This window comes from Musca autumnalis, unplaced genomic scaffold (genome assembly GCF_047663935.1).
Source record: "Musca autumnalis isolate F117 unplaced genomic scaffold, ASM4766393v1 scaffold_1, whole genome shotgun sequence".
NCBI lineage: Eukaryota > Metazoa > Arthropoda > Insecta > Diptera > Muscidae > Musca > Musca autumnalis.
Genome location: NW_027411644.1, coordinates 176,635,307 through 176,655,544, shown reverse-complemented (window position 1 = coordinate 176,655,544; position 20,238 = coordinate 176,635,307). Strand labels below are relative to the sequence as shown.

General features: G+C 38.2%; 1 protein-coding gene across 3 annotated transcripts in view; it reads left to right on the top strand.

The window, feature by feature from the left end:
- The window catches only part of LOC141388784 (ATP-binding cassette sub-family G member 8), a 143,620-nt gene extending 137,249 nt beyond the window's left edge, over window positions 1–6,371 (top strand). For all 3 annotated transcript variants that reach the window (XM_073959108.1, XM_073959107.1, XM_073959109.1), the window contains exons 8-13: window positions 1,407–2,014; window positions 2,087–2,474; window positions 2,535–3,004; window positions 3,065–3,185; window positions 3,249–3,529; window positions 5,521–6,371. In XM_073959108.1, coding sequence (XP_073815209.1) covers window positions 1,407–2,014; window positions 2,087–2,474; window positions 2,535–3,004; window positions 3,065–3,185; window positions 3,249–3,529; window positions 5,521–5,769 — 2,117 coding nt within the window. In that variant the 3' untranslated portion in view covers window positions 5,770–6,371. The remainder of the gene's footprint in view (window positions 1–1,406; window positions 2,015–2,086; window positions 2,475–2,534; window positions 3,005–3,064; window positions 3,186–3,248; window positions 3,530–5,520) is intronic.
- Window positions 6,372–20,238: the final 13,867 nt, after the last annotated feature.

The window sequence follows — 20,238 nt, the reverse complement described above, 5'->3', positions numbered from 1 at the left end:
ACTCTGTGCTCGTCTCGGCAGACCATGTGGGGAAAAGAGTGGCCGTAGACTCAGTGTCTGATATTTGTATAGTCTTCGCGCAGAAAAAAGGTGGTAAGGTCGATAAGATTGTATAAACATCGGCATACTTAAAGCCTTCAATGCCATGTGGATGGAGTGGAATGAATACAGGAAAGGTTGTTATCCCATCGTGCTTGCTTGATAGTTTCATAAGTCGAGTGCCACCAGCACTTGTTCTGGTTGAATCCTCGACTACTGCAACTGGATAGACATTTCTGATACTGGAGAGGTGCAGAGCCTCATGAGTCTTTCGGCCTGTATGATTTACCTCTTCTGACATCCTCATCTGTCTTCAATAACGAGACCAAGCTGTCCTTTTCCAGTTATGGAATTCTGTAACTCATTTTTTGAGTTACCGACAAAAAACGGTAAATTTAAAATGCTTATAATTTCGGTAATTAAAGAAACTTTTTGGTGAGATAGCGACCAAAGTGTAGTAGTCGTTAAGTCCTACCGATATCGAGAGTCAACTTCAATTAAAACATTTTATTCGTAATTTTGCGTTTAATGTTAACTCAAAAATTATGTTAGAGAATCGCACTGCAGATGTCGGGAACTATTCGAGTGGCTAACTATAAGGACTGGTTCATCCAGCTGCTTTAGCATAACCATTGAAATTCCGTCAATCCATGTGCTTTGGGTGATTTTGCGCCTCGAATAATATCTGCAACTTTACCCATAGTAAAGTGTTGCGGGTCCTCCTTGCCAGAAAGAGATCGGGGGGTTCGATAAATTGTCAGGCAAAATAATCCGAACACGTCTTTGCATCTCGCATAACTTGACAGAAGTCAGGAAGGTTCCTAGCCGTACTTTGTTCTGGTCAATCTCGTCCGAGATGAGAATGTTCCTAAGATGGCCTTCCACCAGCAACCACTGAGAATCGCTGATGAGCCCATTGTGATCAGCCTTGTCGGTGATTGCTACTTGGTTTCACTTAAGAGCTGAGCTTTCGAAGAAGATGCATTGATTGAATTGATTTTGGTCTCTCCAGTAGTGATCTTCTCACCGTCATCGTCACGCAGACTAATCATTGCTCCGTCTGCTCGCGTTTGCACTTAACTCGGATGGTTTCTTCTTTTCATCAGCTTACTCCCTTCAATAACCCTTTTGTGGGGTTTGGGAATTGAGGCAGATGAGGAGTCAAGTTAAACCGCCCCGGTGGATTAGGATACCTGCTTCACCTTTTTGGGCTCCTTCTCCCATACATTACAATGTCTTTCCAATGCATTGTCATGAACTCAGATTTGGATATAATAGGGACCATTTACATTAGAAATGACATACATAAAGAACTGATATACCGTTCCAAATCCTAACCTAACTTTGTTTTCATTTTTTCTTTTCAGTTGGAACCCATGTAAATAGCCATCATCCACAACATCACCACATGCCCAATGGCAAACACTATGGTCATCGTTCGCACAGTGAAGCCGACCTTTTGGCCAGTGCCAGTGGGGGTCATGATGTGTATGACTATGGTGGCGGCGGAGGCGGCGCAGAGTCCCGGGTCTATGGTACTTCACGTAATCGTCATAATCACATGGAGCATGCAAATGGCGGTAGTCATATTTCAAATTATGGTGGTGTGTCACAACGCAAGCGGTCCGAAATTGGGTTGGTGTATCCGAATATACAGGTACATTGTTTAGACGTCAATCCGTGCTTAAGAGGCGTTTCACTGCAAGCCAAGGCAGGCGATTTATTTGCCATTATGGCTACATCACAAAAAGAAGGAACTGCTTTAACCGAATGTTTGGCTGGTTTGAATGAACGAATCGGAGGTGAAATACTTATCAATGGCCAACAGATTAATCGCCGTGGATTGAGGGAGTTGTGTAGTTATGTGCCTGCTTTAAATGTATCCTCGCTGGATCCGCGTATGAGTGTGCAATGTACATTGAATTTCCATGCCATCTTGAGGGGACCAATGGACAGAAGTGACTTGAAGGAAAGGGTAAGGATTTTAGGATTCACTCCGGTTTTCTTTGAGAATAAATAAATAATCTTTATTCTATTTTTGTTTTAGATGGATGTCCTCATAGAGGATTTGGGTTTAACCACGGTACGTGCATCCAATGTTTCCTCTCTCACCCATTCGGAGAAGCAACGCCTAAGTGTGGCCTGCCAGCTACTGGCCCAGTCATCAATATTAATTTTGGATCAAGTCACCTCAAATATGGATATATTTGATACTTTCTTCTTGGTGGAATATTTGCGTCAATGGTGCAGTGGTGGTAGGATAGTTATAATGACCCTCCAACCACCCACTTTTGAAATTTTATCCATGTGTTCCGGTGTCCTACTGTTGTCGGGAGGACGCACAGTTTTTTCTGGCAGTCGTTCAGATTTACCCAGACACATGGGAGAACTGGGGTATCCCTGTCCGCCTTTTAAAAATCCAGCAGATTATTATTGTAAGTTCGGGACTTCTTCAGATGTGTTTAATTTTTACAAACCTTTGTTTTTTTCCTTAGTGGATTTGGTGACCTTGGATGATTTATCAGCTGCCGCCCTACTTGAATCTTCGGCACGCATTGAATCTTTGGCCAACTCCTGGGATCAAATAAATTCCGAACCCCCATTAGCTGCGCCGCCAGCATCACTGCCAAATTTTGTACGCAAAGCTGGTTTCTTTGGACAAATGAAGGCTTTAATCAAACGTTTTGCTGCCTATAAACAGCCGGGTTCATTGCTCACCTGGATAAGTAAGCTAATATCGGCCGCCGTTATATCTTTGTGTATCGGCTGTATATTTTGGGATGTACCCGCCTCTGATCCACAGTTGACATACAACGATCGTTTGGGTTATCATCATTGTGTCATGGCGTTAATGTATTGGCCTCTGCTAATGTTAACCATTAGGGATACCCAAGAAGATCGTCGTCATGCGGAAAGGGATTTAAGATTAGGTCTTTACTCAAGATCGTTATATATTATTGTGCAGGTAAGTCGTGGTTATTTTGGAGAGCCAAACAAAATCATGCTAATTCCCATCTTTCTACAGAACTTGGCAGGTCTATTTCCCAGTTTATGTATTTGGCTAGCATATCTATTGCCCGCCCATAGCATGGCTGGCCTGTATACCTACAGCACCAGCAGTGATACTGGTATATATTTATATATGGGTAAGTTTTGTGATATTCGCAGCTTTGTGACTGTTTGACTTTATATTCGCATTTCGTACCTAGGTTATATGCTGCTATATCTAACGGTCATACAAACCTTGGCAATATTCTCTGCCCATTTGATGCCCAGCAAGGTGGGATCGACCATTTTAAATACTCTAATATCTTTGGGTCTAACCGCTGTTGGAGGTTATTCGGTGCATCCAAAGAATCTATCGAAAATTTGGTCTTGGTCAGAGTTAATATCACCGGAAAAATGGTTATTGCCGGTCTTAGTTCAAGATGAATATAGTGCCGAAACTTTGGCTAATTCGGCCGGTTTGCAACTATGCCGTAATAAACAGGTAAGGAACAAGGAAATGGGGTCCTTGAAAATTTTTCTATAGAAAAAAATCAAGAAAACGGGATCATTGAATTTTTTCTATAGAAAAAAATCGGGGAAAAAATAAAGTAACCTGGGTCCTTGAAATTATTTCTATATCAACGAACCGGGTTCCTTGAAATTCTATAGAAACAATTTTTCTACAAAAAAAAACAATGGACCGGGGTCCTTGAATTTTTCTATAGGAAACAAACAAGGAACCGGAGCCTTGAAATTTTTTCTATAGGAAAACAAAACAAAGATCCGGGGTCCTTGAAAAATAAATCAAGGAACCGGGGTCCTTGAAATTGTTTCTATAGAAAAAATCAAGGAACCGGGGTACTTGAAATTGTTTCTGTAGAAAAAATCAATGAACCGGGATCCTTGAAATTTTTTCTATAGAAAAAATCAATGAACCGGGACCCTTGAAATTTTTTCTATAGAAATAATCAAGGAACCGGTGTCCTTGAAGTTTTTTCTATAGAAAAAATCAAGGAAACGGGGTCATTAAAATTTTTTCTATAAAAAAAAAAAATCAAGGAACCGGCGTCATTGAAATTTTTTCTATAGAAAAATATCAAGGAACCGGGGACTTTAAATTTTTTTCTATAGAAAAAATCAAGGAACCGGGGTAATTGAAATTTTTTCTATAGAAAAAAAAAACAATGAACCGTGGTACTTCAAATCTTTTCTATAAAAAAACAAGGAACCGGGGTCCTTGAAATTTTTTCTATAGAAAAAATTTCAAGTAGCCGGTGTACTTGAAATTTTTTCTATAGAAAAAAATCAAGGAACCGGAGTCCTTGACATTTTTTCTATAAAAAAAATCAAGGAACCGGGGTCTTTAAATTTTTTTCTATAGAAAAAATCAAGGAACAGGGGTCCTTCAAATCTTTTCTATAAAAACACAAGGAACCGGGGTCCTTGAAATTTTTTCTATTGGAAACAAACAATTTTTTCTAAATTTTTTCTATAGGAAAAAAAGATCCGGGGTCCTTGAAAAAAAAATCAAGGAACCTGTGTCCTTGAAATTTTTTCTATAACAAAAAATCAAGGAACCGGGGTCCTTGAAATTTTTTCTATAGAAAAAAATCAATGATCAAAGGTCCTTGAAATTTTTCTATAAAAAAAATCAAGGAACCGGGTCTTTGAAATTTTTTCTACAGAAAAAATGAAGGAACCGGGGACCTTGAAATTGTTTCTGTAGAAAAAATCAATGAACCGGGAACCTTAAAATTTTTTCTATAGAAAAAATCAATGAACCGGGAACCTTAAAATTTTTTCTATAGAAAAAAATCAAGGAACCGGGGTGCTTGAAGTTTTTTCTATAGAAAAAATCAAGGAACCGGGGTCCTTGAAGTTTTTTCTATAGAAAAAATCAAGGAACCGGGGTCCTTGAAGTTTTTTCTATAGAAAAAATCAAGGAACCGGGGTCCTTGAAGTTTTTTTCTATAGAAAAAAACAAGGAACCGGGGTCCTTGAAGTTTTTCTATAGAAAAAATCAAGGAACCGGGGTCCTTGTAGTTTTTTCTATAGAAAAAATCAAGGAACCGGGGTCATTGAAATTTGTTCTATAGAAAAAATCAAGGAACCGGGGTCATTGAAATTGTTTCTATAGAAAAAATCAAGGAACCGGGGTCATTGAAATTTTTTCTATAGAAAAATATCAAGGAACCGGTGTACTTGAACTTTTTTCTATAGAAAAAATGTTCCAGGGAACTGTGGTCCTTGATTTTTTTTTCTATGAAAAAGTGTTCCAGGGAACTGTGGTTCTTGATTTTTTTTTTCTATAGAAAAAATGTTCCAAGGAACTGTGGTCCTTGAAATTTTTTCTATAGAAAAAATCTTGGTCATGTATTCCTTGAAATATTTTCTAAAGAAAAAATCTCCGACTTGGGGTCCTTGGAATTTTTTTAAATATTTTGGTGTAATAAATTATTCATTGCTTTCCCTTTGTTTTTTCCATTATCACAGGTGCAACACCAAGAGATTATAGTACAACAACCCTGTCCACCACCAAATGGTACCCAAGTGCTAGTCGATTTTCAATTGCTGCCACAAGATCATAAATTGGATCCCAGCTATACCTACGATCAGACAACAACTGTGGCCTTGGTATTGGCATCGATTGTTATATTCTTTGTAACATTCTTTGTGTTTGTTTGTAATTGTCGCAATATGTTCTGCAAGAAACCGAAAAAAGCATTCAGAGATCGACTTTGAGATGAAAGAAAGAGAGAAGACGACCCAAAGCGAATGAAAACGGAAACACCATAAAATACGATTAGTTATATTTTAGTGCTGCAATACTTTAAATAATTACTTTATTATTGTTTGTTTAACTACAAAATTATTTAGATTTTTGTTCATAAGTTTAAAAAACGACTTCCATAGCTCTTAAAAATATTAGTTTACAAAAAAATTATTATTAACTAAAAATATTATTATATAAAATAACTAAATAAATTTATTAAATAGACGCACATTTTGATAATGCATTTTATAGAATTCTTAAATATTTTTATATAGATACTATTTAACAACAAATTATTACATATCAATACAATTGTTGCAATTATTATTTAATAAAATACTATTATAAGAAAATAGAAAATATAATTTTAACACAATGGAAACCATTAAAAAATTAAAAAGGTTGAATACCATTTTTAATTATTTTTCTAATTTAGTAACAACTGCTTATACATACACACATACTTATAAACAAACTAATATTAGTTACATAGGATATTTTTTTATAATTACATACATAAATATATATTTTTGTAATATAATAATAAAAATATATTTACATAAAAAATAAATTAAATCGTTATTTTTTTGGTGGGTGGTCGATTATTTGTTGTATACAATCGAGTCTCAAAGGCGCACTGTGGTTCAGAAATCAATTTTCCTGGCCAAACCCCCAATTTGTTTCGTCACCGATTATCAATTTCTATATGGGAGATGATTGGGTGACGTAGGGGATGAATGATACCAAGCAACGGTCTTGATCGGCTTTAACATGGCAAAGCCCAGGATTTATCTTGGTCCCTCTTTCATCTCAAGTGGACACTGACCTCCCCGTGGTGTCACCTGGGGAACTGCCTTTAACACCCGTTAAAGGTAGTGAGCTAACATGTGCCGCGCGTTCGCCCATAAGAACGTTAAAAACATGGGTTTGGGCGTCGGGTTAGTAACCCTCCCCTAGAAAAAACATTCTACTATGAAAAAACGAAAGAAAAGAAAAACAAGTAAGTATATGGGAGATGATAGTAAACATATTGAAACAGAGGAAAGCAACAAATTAGGTCAAAATATTTGAAGGTGTGGACGAGGTGTGCTCCTAAAAACGACAATTGTTTCCCCATTTTTGGAAAATACGTCATTTTGATAAAATTTCTGGAGAAAGAAATAGCCATTTCTCGGAAACTAAAACAGATATTGTATTCATTGTTCTTTTAGGGTAGCTACGATTGTTGCCTTTAGTATTTACAAAGTGAATTTTAGTGAAATTCCCACTTTAGCAAACAAGAACTTTTAGGGAACAGCATAAAACACTGTTTAGTTTTCGCAAAAATATGCATACGAGTGTTTTCTTACAGCCCATATGTATGTAAGTTATATGAGTTTTAGAAAAAAAATAGAAAAAAGAATTGACAAAAAAATTAATATTGTTTTTACTTATATTTTAATGCAAAATATGAACAAATATGAAAAATTTAACTTTGGCCTTGAATTCCACTGCAATTACTAGATCGATGGTTCGATAAATCGTTGCTGTCCTGTTGTTTGCGGTCTTCTGGTAAACTATCTCTGGCTCTCGGCGAGCTTTTTATACCCTCAGTATTTATGCTAACGATGGTATATGGTAATATTCAAAAAAGTTTTACAATCGTTGAAGTTGAGGTTCACCATTTAATAAGTCGCGAACTGTTAATATATTTTATAAAAAATGAATATACATATTTATATTAATTGAAGTGTTTTAGCCACGATCTCATAATATGGACCATAACAAATAATTTTCGTGGAAGCTGCATTGGTGGTAATATAAAACAAGTAAAAAAGTATCAGTCGGCTTTGCCGACAGAGATATACCCTCAGCATGTGCAAATTGAAACACCTTTTTCACAAAAAACTTATGTATTTAGGGGGTTTCAAAATTTTGGTCGTATGAACCGACAAAAATGTTGATTAGGATTAAAGTTCAAAAATGTTGCGGAAAAGGTACTTAAAGGAATGGACCGACATAGACCATGGGGGTGCCATAGGGGGTTTTTACACCCTTCGGGCTGTTTTCTCAAGAAGTATGGACATGCCCCTGAAACAACTTTTACCATCGTAATTGAGGCAGCGAATGTAAGTTGCTTCAACAAAAATCAAAGTGATTCAATAGCAGGTCTTAAAGTGAACTTATCCAAAATTTTGGGATGTACGGGATGGAGTGGACAAATATAGTCTATATTCGAACCTGATCTATATCTGGTAGATATTTTGAGAAGTTGTAAAGTATGGACCAAATCGGTCACTCCCATCAAGAGTTATCGTGCGCACAATTTTTCCGAATATTTTTGAACATTTGTGGGGTAGGTACCTGAAGAAGTGGACCGATATGGCTTATCTACGAACTTAAACTAAGTTTGGAAACAATATTACGAAGGCCAAATTTTGGCCGGAATCTTCATTTCCGTTCGAGAATTATCTTGCGCTTCCACCCATAAACATGGTGTCATAGGGTTTGTTTTTCAACTTTCAGGCTATTTTTTCAGGAAGTATGGACTTGCCCCTGAGGAAACTTGTACCTTCGTATAGGGGACAGTGAATACATGATGTTACAACAAAAACCAAGGCGATTCGAGAGCAGGTCCTAAACTGAACTTTTCCGAAATTTTGTGTGGGAGGTACTCGAAGGAGTTTACCGATTGAGTCCATATCGGAACCTCATCTAAGTCTGGTAGAAATTTCATATTGTGCAAAGTATGGATCAAATGGACCTATAGTGGACCGATATAATCTATCCTTGAACTTGAACTAAGTTTGGACAAAATATTACGAAAGCCAAATTGTGGATCGAATCGGCAGATCCGTTCGAGAGTTATCTTGCGCTCCAATCACTACACACGGTGTCATAGGGGTTTTTGTAACTTTCAGGCTATTTTCTCAGGAAGTAAGAAACTTACAGCGTCGTATAGAGGACAGCGAAAACAAATTGCGTAAACAAAAATCAAAGCGATTCGAGACCAGGTCCTAAACTGAACTTTTCCTAAATTTTGTGTGGGAGGTACCCGAAGGCGAGGACCAATTGAGTCCATATTGGAACCTCATCTAAACTTGGTAGAAATTACACGACCAAATCGGTTATTCCCTACAAGAGTTATCGTGCGCACAAGTTTTGCGACAATTTTTGAACATTTGTGGGGGAGGTACCTGAAGGAGTGGACCTATATGGTCCATCTTCGAACTTAAATCGAATCTGGACAAAATATTTCGATACCCAAAATTTGAACCGAATCGATTGATCCGTTCGAGAGTTATCGTGCGCACCAGCCAGCCGGACAGACAGACAGACGGACAGACAGACAGACAGACGGACGGACATTGATAGATCTACTCAAAATTGTCTGAAACGGATATCGTACAAACATACTTGGGGTCTAAAACCATTATTTCGATGAGGCACATTTTTGGTCGTATCAAAGTGTAAATACCCTCTTTAGCCTAAAGGCTGAGGGTATAAAAATGGAAAAAATGTGTTGAAGTAAACAAGTTTTTTTTTTGTGTTCTTTCTTGATTTCTGGCCAAACCACGCAAAATTCAAACCTGTGCTCAAAAAACTAAAGAATACCCCTTGGGCAAAATGGTTCTAGTGTACGACTTTTCGATATACACACTGCATTCCCCCATGGTTTAATAAGAAAGGTTAGCCAAAGCTTTCTGTCAATTTAATTTTTTTCCTTCGAGTATGCCTAAAACTTCAAAACAATCCCAGTTGTTCTAAAAAAGTCAATTGTCCCTTTTTTCTTAATTACATAACTAGTTACTGTTCTCACTAGCTACTTTACCCCCCACACTTGGCACGTAAAATAGACAATATATGTGTTTCAATAATTAAGAATAATTGCTAAATATGTTGGGCCGCCTCACTAGTTACAGGTAATGCAACGTGTAGCCAATCGACTACTTTATAGATTACTGAGGGATAGCAAAATAATCGAAGTTTTTCTAAAATGTACATAGAAAGCCTTTTATGTCTGCAAAAGTTTTAACTGTCATTTTACGAAAATAAATAAAAAATATTTAAAAATTAATATTGATACGGTCGGATAAATTTCTTTTCTCGGTTTCGAAGTGAAAATAAAGATAAATATTGAAAAAGAAGTGATACGGATACGTTTTTACACGGTTTCGGAGTTAAATTAAATACAAATTTTAAATAAAGAAGTACGGATTCGAATTGTTATTTTCGTTTTAAACGTTAAAAAATGAGCAAGAGGCATTTGAAGAGATTAATAATAAAAGAAAAAGAAAATTATTTAGAAGCCTTTAAAAAAGTGGAAGAATTTTGTATGGAAAGTGCTGATGTGATTACTTCGGATGATGTTAATACACCCGAGCAACAATGTGAAACATATGTTGAAGATATAGACTGTGAGAAATTTGAAAAGAGGTCCTGATCTTAGTGAAAAGCTGAAACAGTGGAGCATACAACATAGAGTGTCGCGGAACTGTTCTCAGCATCTTGTACAAATTCTTAGAAGCGAAAATTTGATCGTAACACCATTCTATAAATTCAGTCATCCTATAAGCCCAGAAATAGAAAATCTGTGCGGGGGTTCACATATGCATAGTATTCCATTTAAGGAAAATATCTACCGTAACTGAAATACCCCAAAAAATTATTATTGATATCAACATTGACGGTTTGCCGTTATTTAAAAGTTGCAAGACGCAGCTGTGGCCCATTTTAATTAGAGTAATGAACATAAAAAGTCAACCTGTCTTTCCAGTCGGGGTTTTTTAGGCAAGAGTAAGCCATCTTCTTGCGACAAGTTCCTGGAAAAACTAATTCAAGAGTTAAGCTTTTATATCGACAATGGGCTAGAAATAGAAGGTGTTTTGCATAACATTGAAATAAGGTCAATTTTATGTGATGCTCCAGCAAGAGCATTCATTACGGGTACTCCGTCTCATACCTCTCGATATGGATGTTCAAAATGTACTCAAATAGCTAGGAAGTGTGACGGAGTACTTACGTATAGCACAACCACGGGAACACCTATAACAGACGAGGACTTTCGACTACGAAAGTATCGAAATCACCATCAAAGCTGTAATTTAACGAGAGCGACACCATTAGAAAATATTAAAGTCTTAATGGTTACACAAGTGCCACGGGATATTATGCATTTGATTGATCTTGGAGTCATGCGAAAATTTTTATTAAGACTGATAAACAAAAAACTAATTACAGAAGTACAAACTAACAATATTTCTAATCGGCTTTTGAATCTACAACGTTTTTTTTTCCTTGCGGCAATTGTCAGTTTGTTGGAGAGGGGGGTGAGACATATGGTAACCCTTTGCCTCTCAACACCCTCTCTCACCTACAAACTGACAATTGCCGCAAGAAAAATCGCCTAATGTAAATATGGACTATGTACGTATTATTCATATTTGTGCTATGTCAGATTAATTATAATATTAATATTTTAACAGGTAAAAGCTGTTTCGTCAATATTAGAAGGGAGAGGAGTATTAAAAAACTTTATGTACGTTATCGACGACAAAGTTTCTTTGGACTATAATGTTGACGGTGTACAGGGAAAGAAAACTCTAAAGAACTTAGAAAATTTGTTCACAGTTATATTAGGTAAGAAATTAAACTCATTCGTTGTCAGTATACAAGAAAGACAGCTGTGGACCGCCCGAAGAACAAATTCGAGCAATGCAGAGACAGAAGAAACGCCAGTTCAAGAAAAGATGCGTTTTAAAATCCGATGTTCTCAATAAAAAATGTGATTCCTACATGTTCTTTTTTTACTTATAGTTATACGTAATCTAATTATGTTCGTCTTAATTTAACTTATTCAATTCAAATTTTGTTTTTATTTAACTTCAATTATTATTTGATTTAACTTCAATTATTACACACATAATTTTAACTTTCTTATCATTATTTTAATAAAACATGGAAAATGTATGTTTACTGGAAAATGTATTAATTTTTATATTTCCCGAAACCAGGATTTGTCAATTTAACTAACTATGACTTGTGATTTTGGCTATAATTTTTGACTATCGAATTGGGTGGTTACTGGTAATACAATGAAGGGACCATTGTCTTTCCAAGACTATCGAATTGGTTGGTTACTGGTAATGCAGTAAAGAGACAATTGCCTCTTCAAGACTATCGAATTGGGTGGTTACTGGTAATGCAGTAACGAGACAACTGCCTTTCCAAGACTATCGAATTGGCTGGTTACTGGTAATTGGTAATGCAATGAAGAGACAATTGCCTTTCCAAGACTATCGAATTGGGTGGTTACTGGTAATGCAGTGAGGGGACAATAGACCCCTTCCTATGACATCCCCATGCTAAATTCACCAGTCTATAACATTGCGAGTAGATTGGGTGGTAACTAGGGGTGTTTACCAGTAGCCAGCAAAATTGCTAGTCATTCCCTAGTTACCCGAACAACTGGGATATAAACAAACTGTGTATGTATGTGTGGTGTTTGAATAATATGCCAAACAATTTTAAAAACAATCGAATTCAATGATTTTTAAAATTGTTTTTAGACCATTTGTATGGAAGAAATTGGTGAGATTTGCATTGAAGCAATCAGTTTATCATATTCACAACTCGATAATGTGGAGAAAATTTAACTCTTCATTCATTTTTCGCGTTTTTTATAAACTGCTCAAAAAATGCATTGTAAACAAACCCACTTGTTGCTTTTATTTTGAAGTTTTACTGCTACACCTAATTAACGACGGGACGTACACAAATATTTCACCTTTCTACCACAACAACGCTCTCTGAGCGTCCGTATTACCCAAATACGTTGAGTCCAAAATCACATTTCAAACACAAGATCCGCGAACAAGGCTTATTTAAATGTTTTCATTCGTAAAATAAATAATTTTCCTTTGCAATGAATTGTATTTCAGATTTTGTTGGGCTTTTGTTTTCAAAATACAAAACACACACATACATGCATACAAAACGTTCTGTCATAGTTGAATTTGTTCAACTTGAAATAAAATACGCTCGACGTATTTCGGTAGTATTCATAAGAATACATGTGTTCTACTTTTTTCACCACATACGTTTTGGGAATACGGACGTATTTAGGCATGTCTCTTAGGAATTCAAGAAAAACAAGGGTTCTATAGATTTTTTTCATTTAAATCTACCTCTTTTCTTATACCATGCATCCCCCTAAAATCGATGCTGACATTTTGAAGTTTTGATTTCAGTGTTTTTCGAATTTTTCTTATAATTAGAGGGTGCAACTAGATAATAATCCAAACTAGTTATAGGATTGTAGAACTCGCGATTCCACGTCGTTCGATGTATATCTCATGAGTGTGATCCGCGAAAATTTCGTGCGTAAATTTTCTGAAAAAACCTATTTTTGGCTTTAAAATTTACAACTGTCGTACATGTACCCCTGAACCCCGCGTGATTTTAGTTTTTTTATGTGCCGGATCTAATGAGCTCTTCCGCGGTCGAATCCATCCACTAAAACGCCGGATATAGATACCTTGAAAGTAGGAAAATCTGCAAAAATATATTTTGACAATTCCGCGAATTGAACCGCGATTTTCTTTGATTATTTTTACATAAATGTAATCCTTTATACGCGATTATAATATTTGCCAAAAAGGTGTGTCACAAATTACAAAGATTCGGGAATAATATCCCTATTTATCCCAAAATAAAATGTGATGGCACATCCGCAGTTCTTGACGAATCTGTCTAAAATAATTTATATTGACGTATTTTTAATCGGATGCACCTTATAATCATATGCACATCGCGTAATTTTTGCCCACTTGAAGGTTTTTTGAATAGTAAGATGCAACTGATGGCACACTTTGGCCGCTGAATGAAACATGGGAAAATCCATGCATATTGATAGACATGTATCCGAAAAGCACATGTACCTCAACTGATTTCAACGGATTTGCGAATTATACGGTTTTTAACTTTTGTGTTTTTTTATTTGTTTGTAATTTCAATTTTACTCTCTACTTTTTAAATCTATTGCTTATCATAGAAAGCAAATATACTTTCACTATGACAAACTATTTTCCTTGTAGAAGTTTTATCAAAATACTTCAGGTTTTGTATGGAAATTTAGGGAAATAATAATAACTCACAAAAAAAAAATCTACCATTCTTCGTATTAAAGCAATGGTAGACAACATCTTTTTCTATTGCATACTTTAGGGGTGTCATTGTGTGAGTGCTATTTGCTATAGCAATTAATTTTAAAATTAAGGTAACCATAACTTTTGAGCGCAGCATCCAATTTTGTGAACGCGAACAGATTTGAAATTAAGACTTTTTGCTCGCAAACAATTTTTTTAATTTTTTTTTGCAATGGAACGGGGATTTGCAGAATGCTTTTACATATTTCGCTTCGGTAGAGATGTCCAATTAACGTATGTAGATCAAGAGTCAAGATGGCAATCAATAGATATACTCTACGAAATATATACTCCTCCGAAATGGCTAAAATTTGGTATTTAGTCTTCGCTAGAGGTATAAAACTTTCTCCCAGAATTTTGTCGGTATAGGTAAACGCATTCATACAGCGCCCTTAGAACGGTACCTCCAATATTCGGTATTTTGAAGGTTGTGGCCTCAATATTCCTCCGAAATGGCTAAAATTTGGTATTTAGTCTTCTCTGGGGGTACAAAACTTTCCCCTGCAATTTTGTTGGAATAGGTCCACGTCTTCATATAGCCCCCATAGAACGGTACCTCCCGATTTTCGGTATTTTGAAGGTTGTGGACTCAATATTCCACCGAAATGGCTGAAATTTGGTATTTAGTCTTAATTTGGGGTATCAAACTACCTATATGAATTTTGTCGGTATAGGTCAACGAGTTTTTTTAGCCCCCACAGAACGGTACTTCCTGATTTTCGATATTTTGAAGATTGTGGTACCTCCCGATTTTCGGTATTTTGAAAGTTGTGGCCTCCATATTCCTCCGAAATGGCTAAAATTTGCTATTTAGTCTTTGCTAGAGGTATAAAACTTTCCACCGGAATTTTGTTGGTATAGGTCCGCGCCTTCATATAGCCCCCATAGAACGGTACCTCCCGATTTTCGGTATTTTGAAAGTTGTGGCCTCCATATTCCTCCGAAATGGCTAAAATTTGGTATTTAGTCTTCGCTAGAGGTTTAAGACTTTCTTCCAGAATTTTGTCGGTATAGGTCCACACCTTTATATAGCCCCCATAGATCGGTACCTCCCGAATTTCGGTATTTTAATTGTTATGGCCACAATAATCCATCGAAGTGTCTGAAATTTGCTATTTAGTGTTCGATGGGTGTATTCAATTTTCTCCTCTAATTTTGTTGGTATAGGTCAACCCCTTCGTATAGCCCCCTGTTTGAGTAATAAAACTACAACCGTCTCGTTGGGTTGTAAATTCTATTCTAATTTTATTCATGATAAAATGAATCTTAAGAACTAAGTTACAAAATAATTCTTAGCCTATCTTCTCTTATTCTATCCTCTTATCACTACAAGAACCTCTTCCCTTGCTGAGTGCATTATCTCTTGGGCGATGCCTTTATTACACTGCTCAACAAAATTGAAAAAGTTGAATGTTTCAGACGAAGTTGCAGTTGTTTCTAGATGAAATCGGCGAGTTATTTTCAAATCCGGTCCCGGGTTTTCTCCATTAGCTCTTGTTTTTGAGATATAGCTCAAAATCGGTTTTTACGAGTTTAACCCAGACTTTCGTTATTTTCGGATACAAACAAATATTTTTTTGTGGGTTTTTCGACATTAATATATTAAGGAGATGTTGTACGCTCGATACAAATCGTTTTTGAAATAGTTATGGTGAGTATATATCAAAAAAATATAGCAAATATACGACGGACCTTGTAAAAATTGCTTATTTTGAGTACTTTAAGCTGCAATTACGTCACCGGGGGAAGTCATAGGATCTTCATATGGCAATGCGGATATGCTTAGGGTGTCTACTATATAGTCCAGTATTCAAATATATAATATAAAGTTCATAGCGCACATCATTCGGCCATAACCTAAAAATCATCATGAAGACTGCCATTGAAAAGTAAATGGCTTATGTGGTAATGATATCACTGGTACATTATTTCCCTTTAGCAGTCTTCATGGCGATTTTTAGGTTATGGCCGAATCATGGGGTCTATGAACTTTATATTACACATTTGAATACTGGATTATATAGTAGACACCCTAAGCATATCCGGAGTACCATATGAAGATCATATGACTTCCCCCGATGACGTAATTACAGCTTAAAGTACTCAAAATATGCAATTTTTACAAGGTCCATCGTATATTTTCTATATTTTTTTGGGTTATACTCACCATAATTATTTCAAAAACGATTTTTATGGAGCGTACAACATCTCCGTAATATATTTATGTCGAAAAACCCACAAAAAAATATTTGTTTGTATCCGAATATAACGAAAGTCTGGGTTAAACTCGTAAAAACCGAGTTTGAGCTATATCTCAAAAACAAGAGCTGATGGAGAAAAACCGGGACCGGATTTGAAAAGAACTCGCCGATGTCATCTAGAAACAACTGCAACTTCGGTTGAAACAAAAGTCCTGTTGACCAGTGTTATCAATGCACACTCAGCTGCTCACATAAACTGCTATCTATTATGCTCTACTTATCTAAAATACATAGATTTTTATTGTCCATTGTACTTAAATATTTTATGATCGAACTTATTAATAGAAAATGTTGCTGCTGGAAAACTGACTGATTAAAATATTTTCCAATATTACACGAAGTTTCCCAACAGCACAACCATTACTAAATCATGTACAAATAATTTGTACACCCCCATTGAACGGTACCTTCCGATTTTCGGTATTTTGAAGGTGGTTGCCCCAACCCTCGCCAGGGGTAACAATCTTGACGCGATGCGAGGGCTTAAGGCCACAATCTCCCCCACCTAGTTCTGGAAACTGGGCCGAGGAGATTGTGGTCGACCAAAGGTTACCCACGTAGTGATCTCCTACGTAACAGAGATCCCCTAACGCCGGGGTGTTAAGCGAACCCGTGCCTATCGGTGTTCAAGGTTTGCAGTAAGGGTACCTACTGTAGTAGAACGGAGCCTCATTGAGATACCTGGGCGCCTCAATGTAGTACAGGCTTAGTTGACAAGTCCTTGCCATGGTACAGGAGGGCTATGCCATGGTCGACCTCCATTCCCCCATCAATTCAATGACGCATGGATTACAAAATTAAAACTAACACAAAACCACCAAAAACCCCATAAAATAAAGATGCCGACAAAACCGCAACGCCCATGGACTATGATATGACCACACCAGACAGAACTCTATCTTCGGGAGGGGACGGACTAGAGTCACCAAACATGGGACTGGTTGAGGACAGTCTTGCCGAACAGAGTAGGCAGCTCCTGGCCATGTTGGAGAGGATGGTTTCCCCAGGCCCTAGTCGGAGTTGTGTTTCTGAAGAGACCGAGGACAGTTTATCTGATGACGAACTAAACAACACAGTTGTTCCAGCAGCTGCAGTCACAGATAAACTGTCCTCGGGCTCAGCGGAAACTACAATTCTTGCGGATATGGAACCATCACAGACCCGGGATAATTGTACTTCGGCCGAAGCCGATAAGCCAACCTTGCACAGGCAGGATGCCACTGAGGAGGGTACCACGACCAAAGCCTCGGACGACAAAGTTCCGACAACGACCAAGGCTTTGGACGACAAAGTCCCCACTACCTCAGGCAACACAGCAGGTCGACTTGCGAAGGATAAAGGGGCTTACCGGAGATCCTTAAACTATCTTAGGAAGTGCATCGGCATGGAATCTTCGGCCATCTCGGTAAGGGACTGCAAGTTGATCAGGATTAATCTCAGGGTGGTGAGCAAATTCGAAAGGAAGTACCCTCACCTACCCAGGAGAAATCCTGAGATCGATAGGCTCTCCCTTATCCAGATGGTCGACAAGATACTGCTGTCAACGTCATCATCCACTCTCACTACCTGTAAAGGTCAAACCAAGAGCGATGGTGACTTGATCCAGCCTCCAGGAAAGCCTGAACTCCTAAGTAGGAAGCCCCAAAACACAGAGGAGGAGAAAACTCGGATACCTGTCCCGACGACGGACTCTACACCGACGAGTGTGGCATCTTCCAACCCCTCTTCATCGAGAAATCCGGTGAAGAGGGTTAGATCCACAGAGGAACCACACCCTAAGGCCAAAAGACCCATCCCGAGACAGAACTCCAAGCCATCCACCTCCTCTGTCCGTTACCAAGGGAACGAGAGCGAGAAGTCCACCAATACTAAGGCAACCTCTAAGGCCAACTTAAGTCACAAGGTGACTCCTAGCTCTCCCCCCAAGAGTAGCGGGACGGGGAATAGAAGGACTGTCAGACCGCTTGTGCCAGACGAATTGCGCGTAGCGGTCATTGACAGAACGGATCCTGAATGCAGGATCAACGACAAACACTGGCGGCTGATTGAAAATCACCTGCGTGAGATAGTGTTTGCTGGCGAAGGGGAGCCTCCCAAGCACACACAATTCGGCAGTGCAGCTCCTTTCAGAGGCATCAGGATCGTCTGTTGTGAGAACAAGGAATCCTTGAATTTCCTTGTTAACACAATAAACGGCCTTGGTGAACTCTGGGAGGGCTGCCAATTGGCGGCTGTGGGTGTAGACGAGGTTCCCAGAAGAAAAGTATTGTCGGCGTGGGTACCCCCGCCTGCGGTGGACCCAACAAGGATTCTGACAATACTTGCCAGACAGAACCCTAACCTCCAGACCAGCTCATGGAAGCTCATCAGCCACAGTCCGGAGGGTGAAGGTATGGCGATAAGGGTGTCAATTGACACACATGGGCAGGAATACCTGCGGGCTCGAGAGGGAAAACTGCACTTTGGCCTAGGATGGATAAGATTCCGTCTAGGTCAAAGACAGTAAAGGAACGACGGCAGCAGCCGCTTCGCATTATGCAGATTAACCTGCATCACTGCAAAGCGGCTGCTGCTGAACTTCTACTCTCTCTCTCAAAGTCAGAAGTTGACATCGCTTTAGTCCAGGAACCCTATTTTATATAAAAATAAGGTTGCTGGGCTAAGCGATAGAAACTATACTATCTTCGCCACATCCAACGGAGACAAGGTAAGAACCTGTATAGTTGCAAAGAAGAACTTGAATTTAATGTATCTCTCTAATTTCAGCGCTGGAGATACAACGGCTGTAAAAATGCAAGATGTGTCACAAAAATCTACCATCTTTGCGTCAATTTACATGCCATATGAGAGCCCTGACCCACCCGGCCAACACGTGGAGAGACTTGTAGAAGATATGGGTAGCAACTGCCTCATTATATTGGGGTGCGATGCCAAAGCCCATCACTTCCACTGGGGTAGCAGCGACACGAATGCACGGGGTGAGTCCATTTTCGAATTTATCTTAAAACATAATTTGAGAATATGCAATAGGGGAAATGAAAGTACTTTCCAAAATAGTATAAGGGAGGAAGTTATTGATATAACCCTCGTAAACAAAGACGATTCCCATATCACGGACTGGAAGGTATCCGAAGATTGCTCCTTTTCGGATCATCGGAAGATACTTTTCAAAGTCTCAGTTGATGGAATTCGGCAACCACCACATAGGAATCCACGGAAGGCCAATTGGGACAAGTTTTCAGAGTTAGCAACTTCAATGCTGGGGGTACCCTGTTATCCTACAACAGCCGCAGAAGTTGATAACGCTGTGAAACATGTAACAAAGGCTCTGGTGGATAGCTATGAGGCCTCCTGCCCACTAACTCACCCTGGTAGGAGAAACCCACCGGCCTGGTGGTCAAAAGATCTTGCCAATCTAAGGAAGATTAGTAGGAGGCTTTATAATAAAGCAAATAAGTCAAAGTTGTCAACCGATTGGGAGAACTACAGAGTATCTTTCAATAAATACAACAATGAAATGAAGAAGGCTAAACGCAAATCCTGGATTTGCTTTAGTGAGACAATAGAAGGAGTAAAGGACGTGGCTAGATTCCGTAAAGTATTATCAAAGGACCCGAAACCCATTGGTAGTATTAAACGGGCTGACGGTACATGGACGAACTCAGGCCTAGAGACTCTAGATCTCCTTGCTACCACTCACTTCCCTAACTGCATGGATGTATCAGAACTAACTGACGTTCCAACGATACAAACCCATGCCACCGTAGATGCAGATGTGAGTGCTATTGATGAGATCATCAGTCAGCCAAAAATAAGATGGGCCATAAACACCTTCAAGCCCTTTAAATCACCCGGACCAGATAGAATCATACCCGCAATGCTACATAATGCCTTGGAGTCACTGATTCCACATCTGGTACGTATCTTCAGGGCTTGTTTGTGTTTATCGTACATACCGGTTCTATGGAGGGAAGTGACTGTGGTATACATC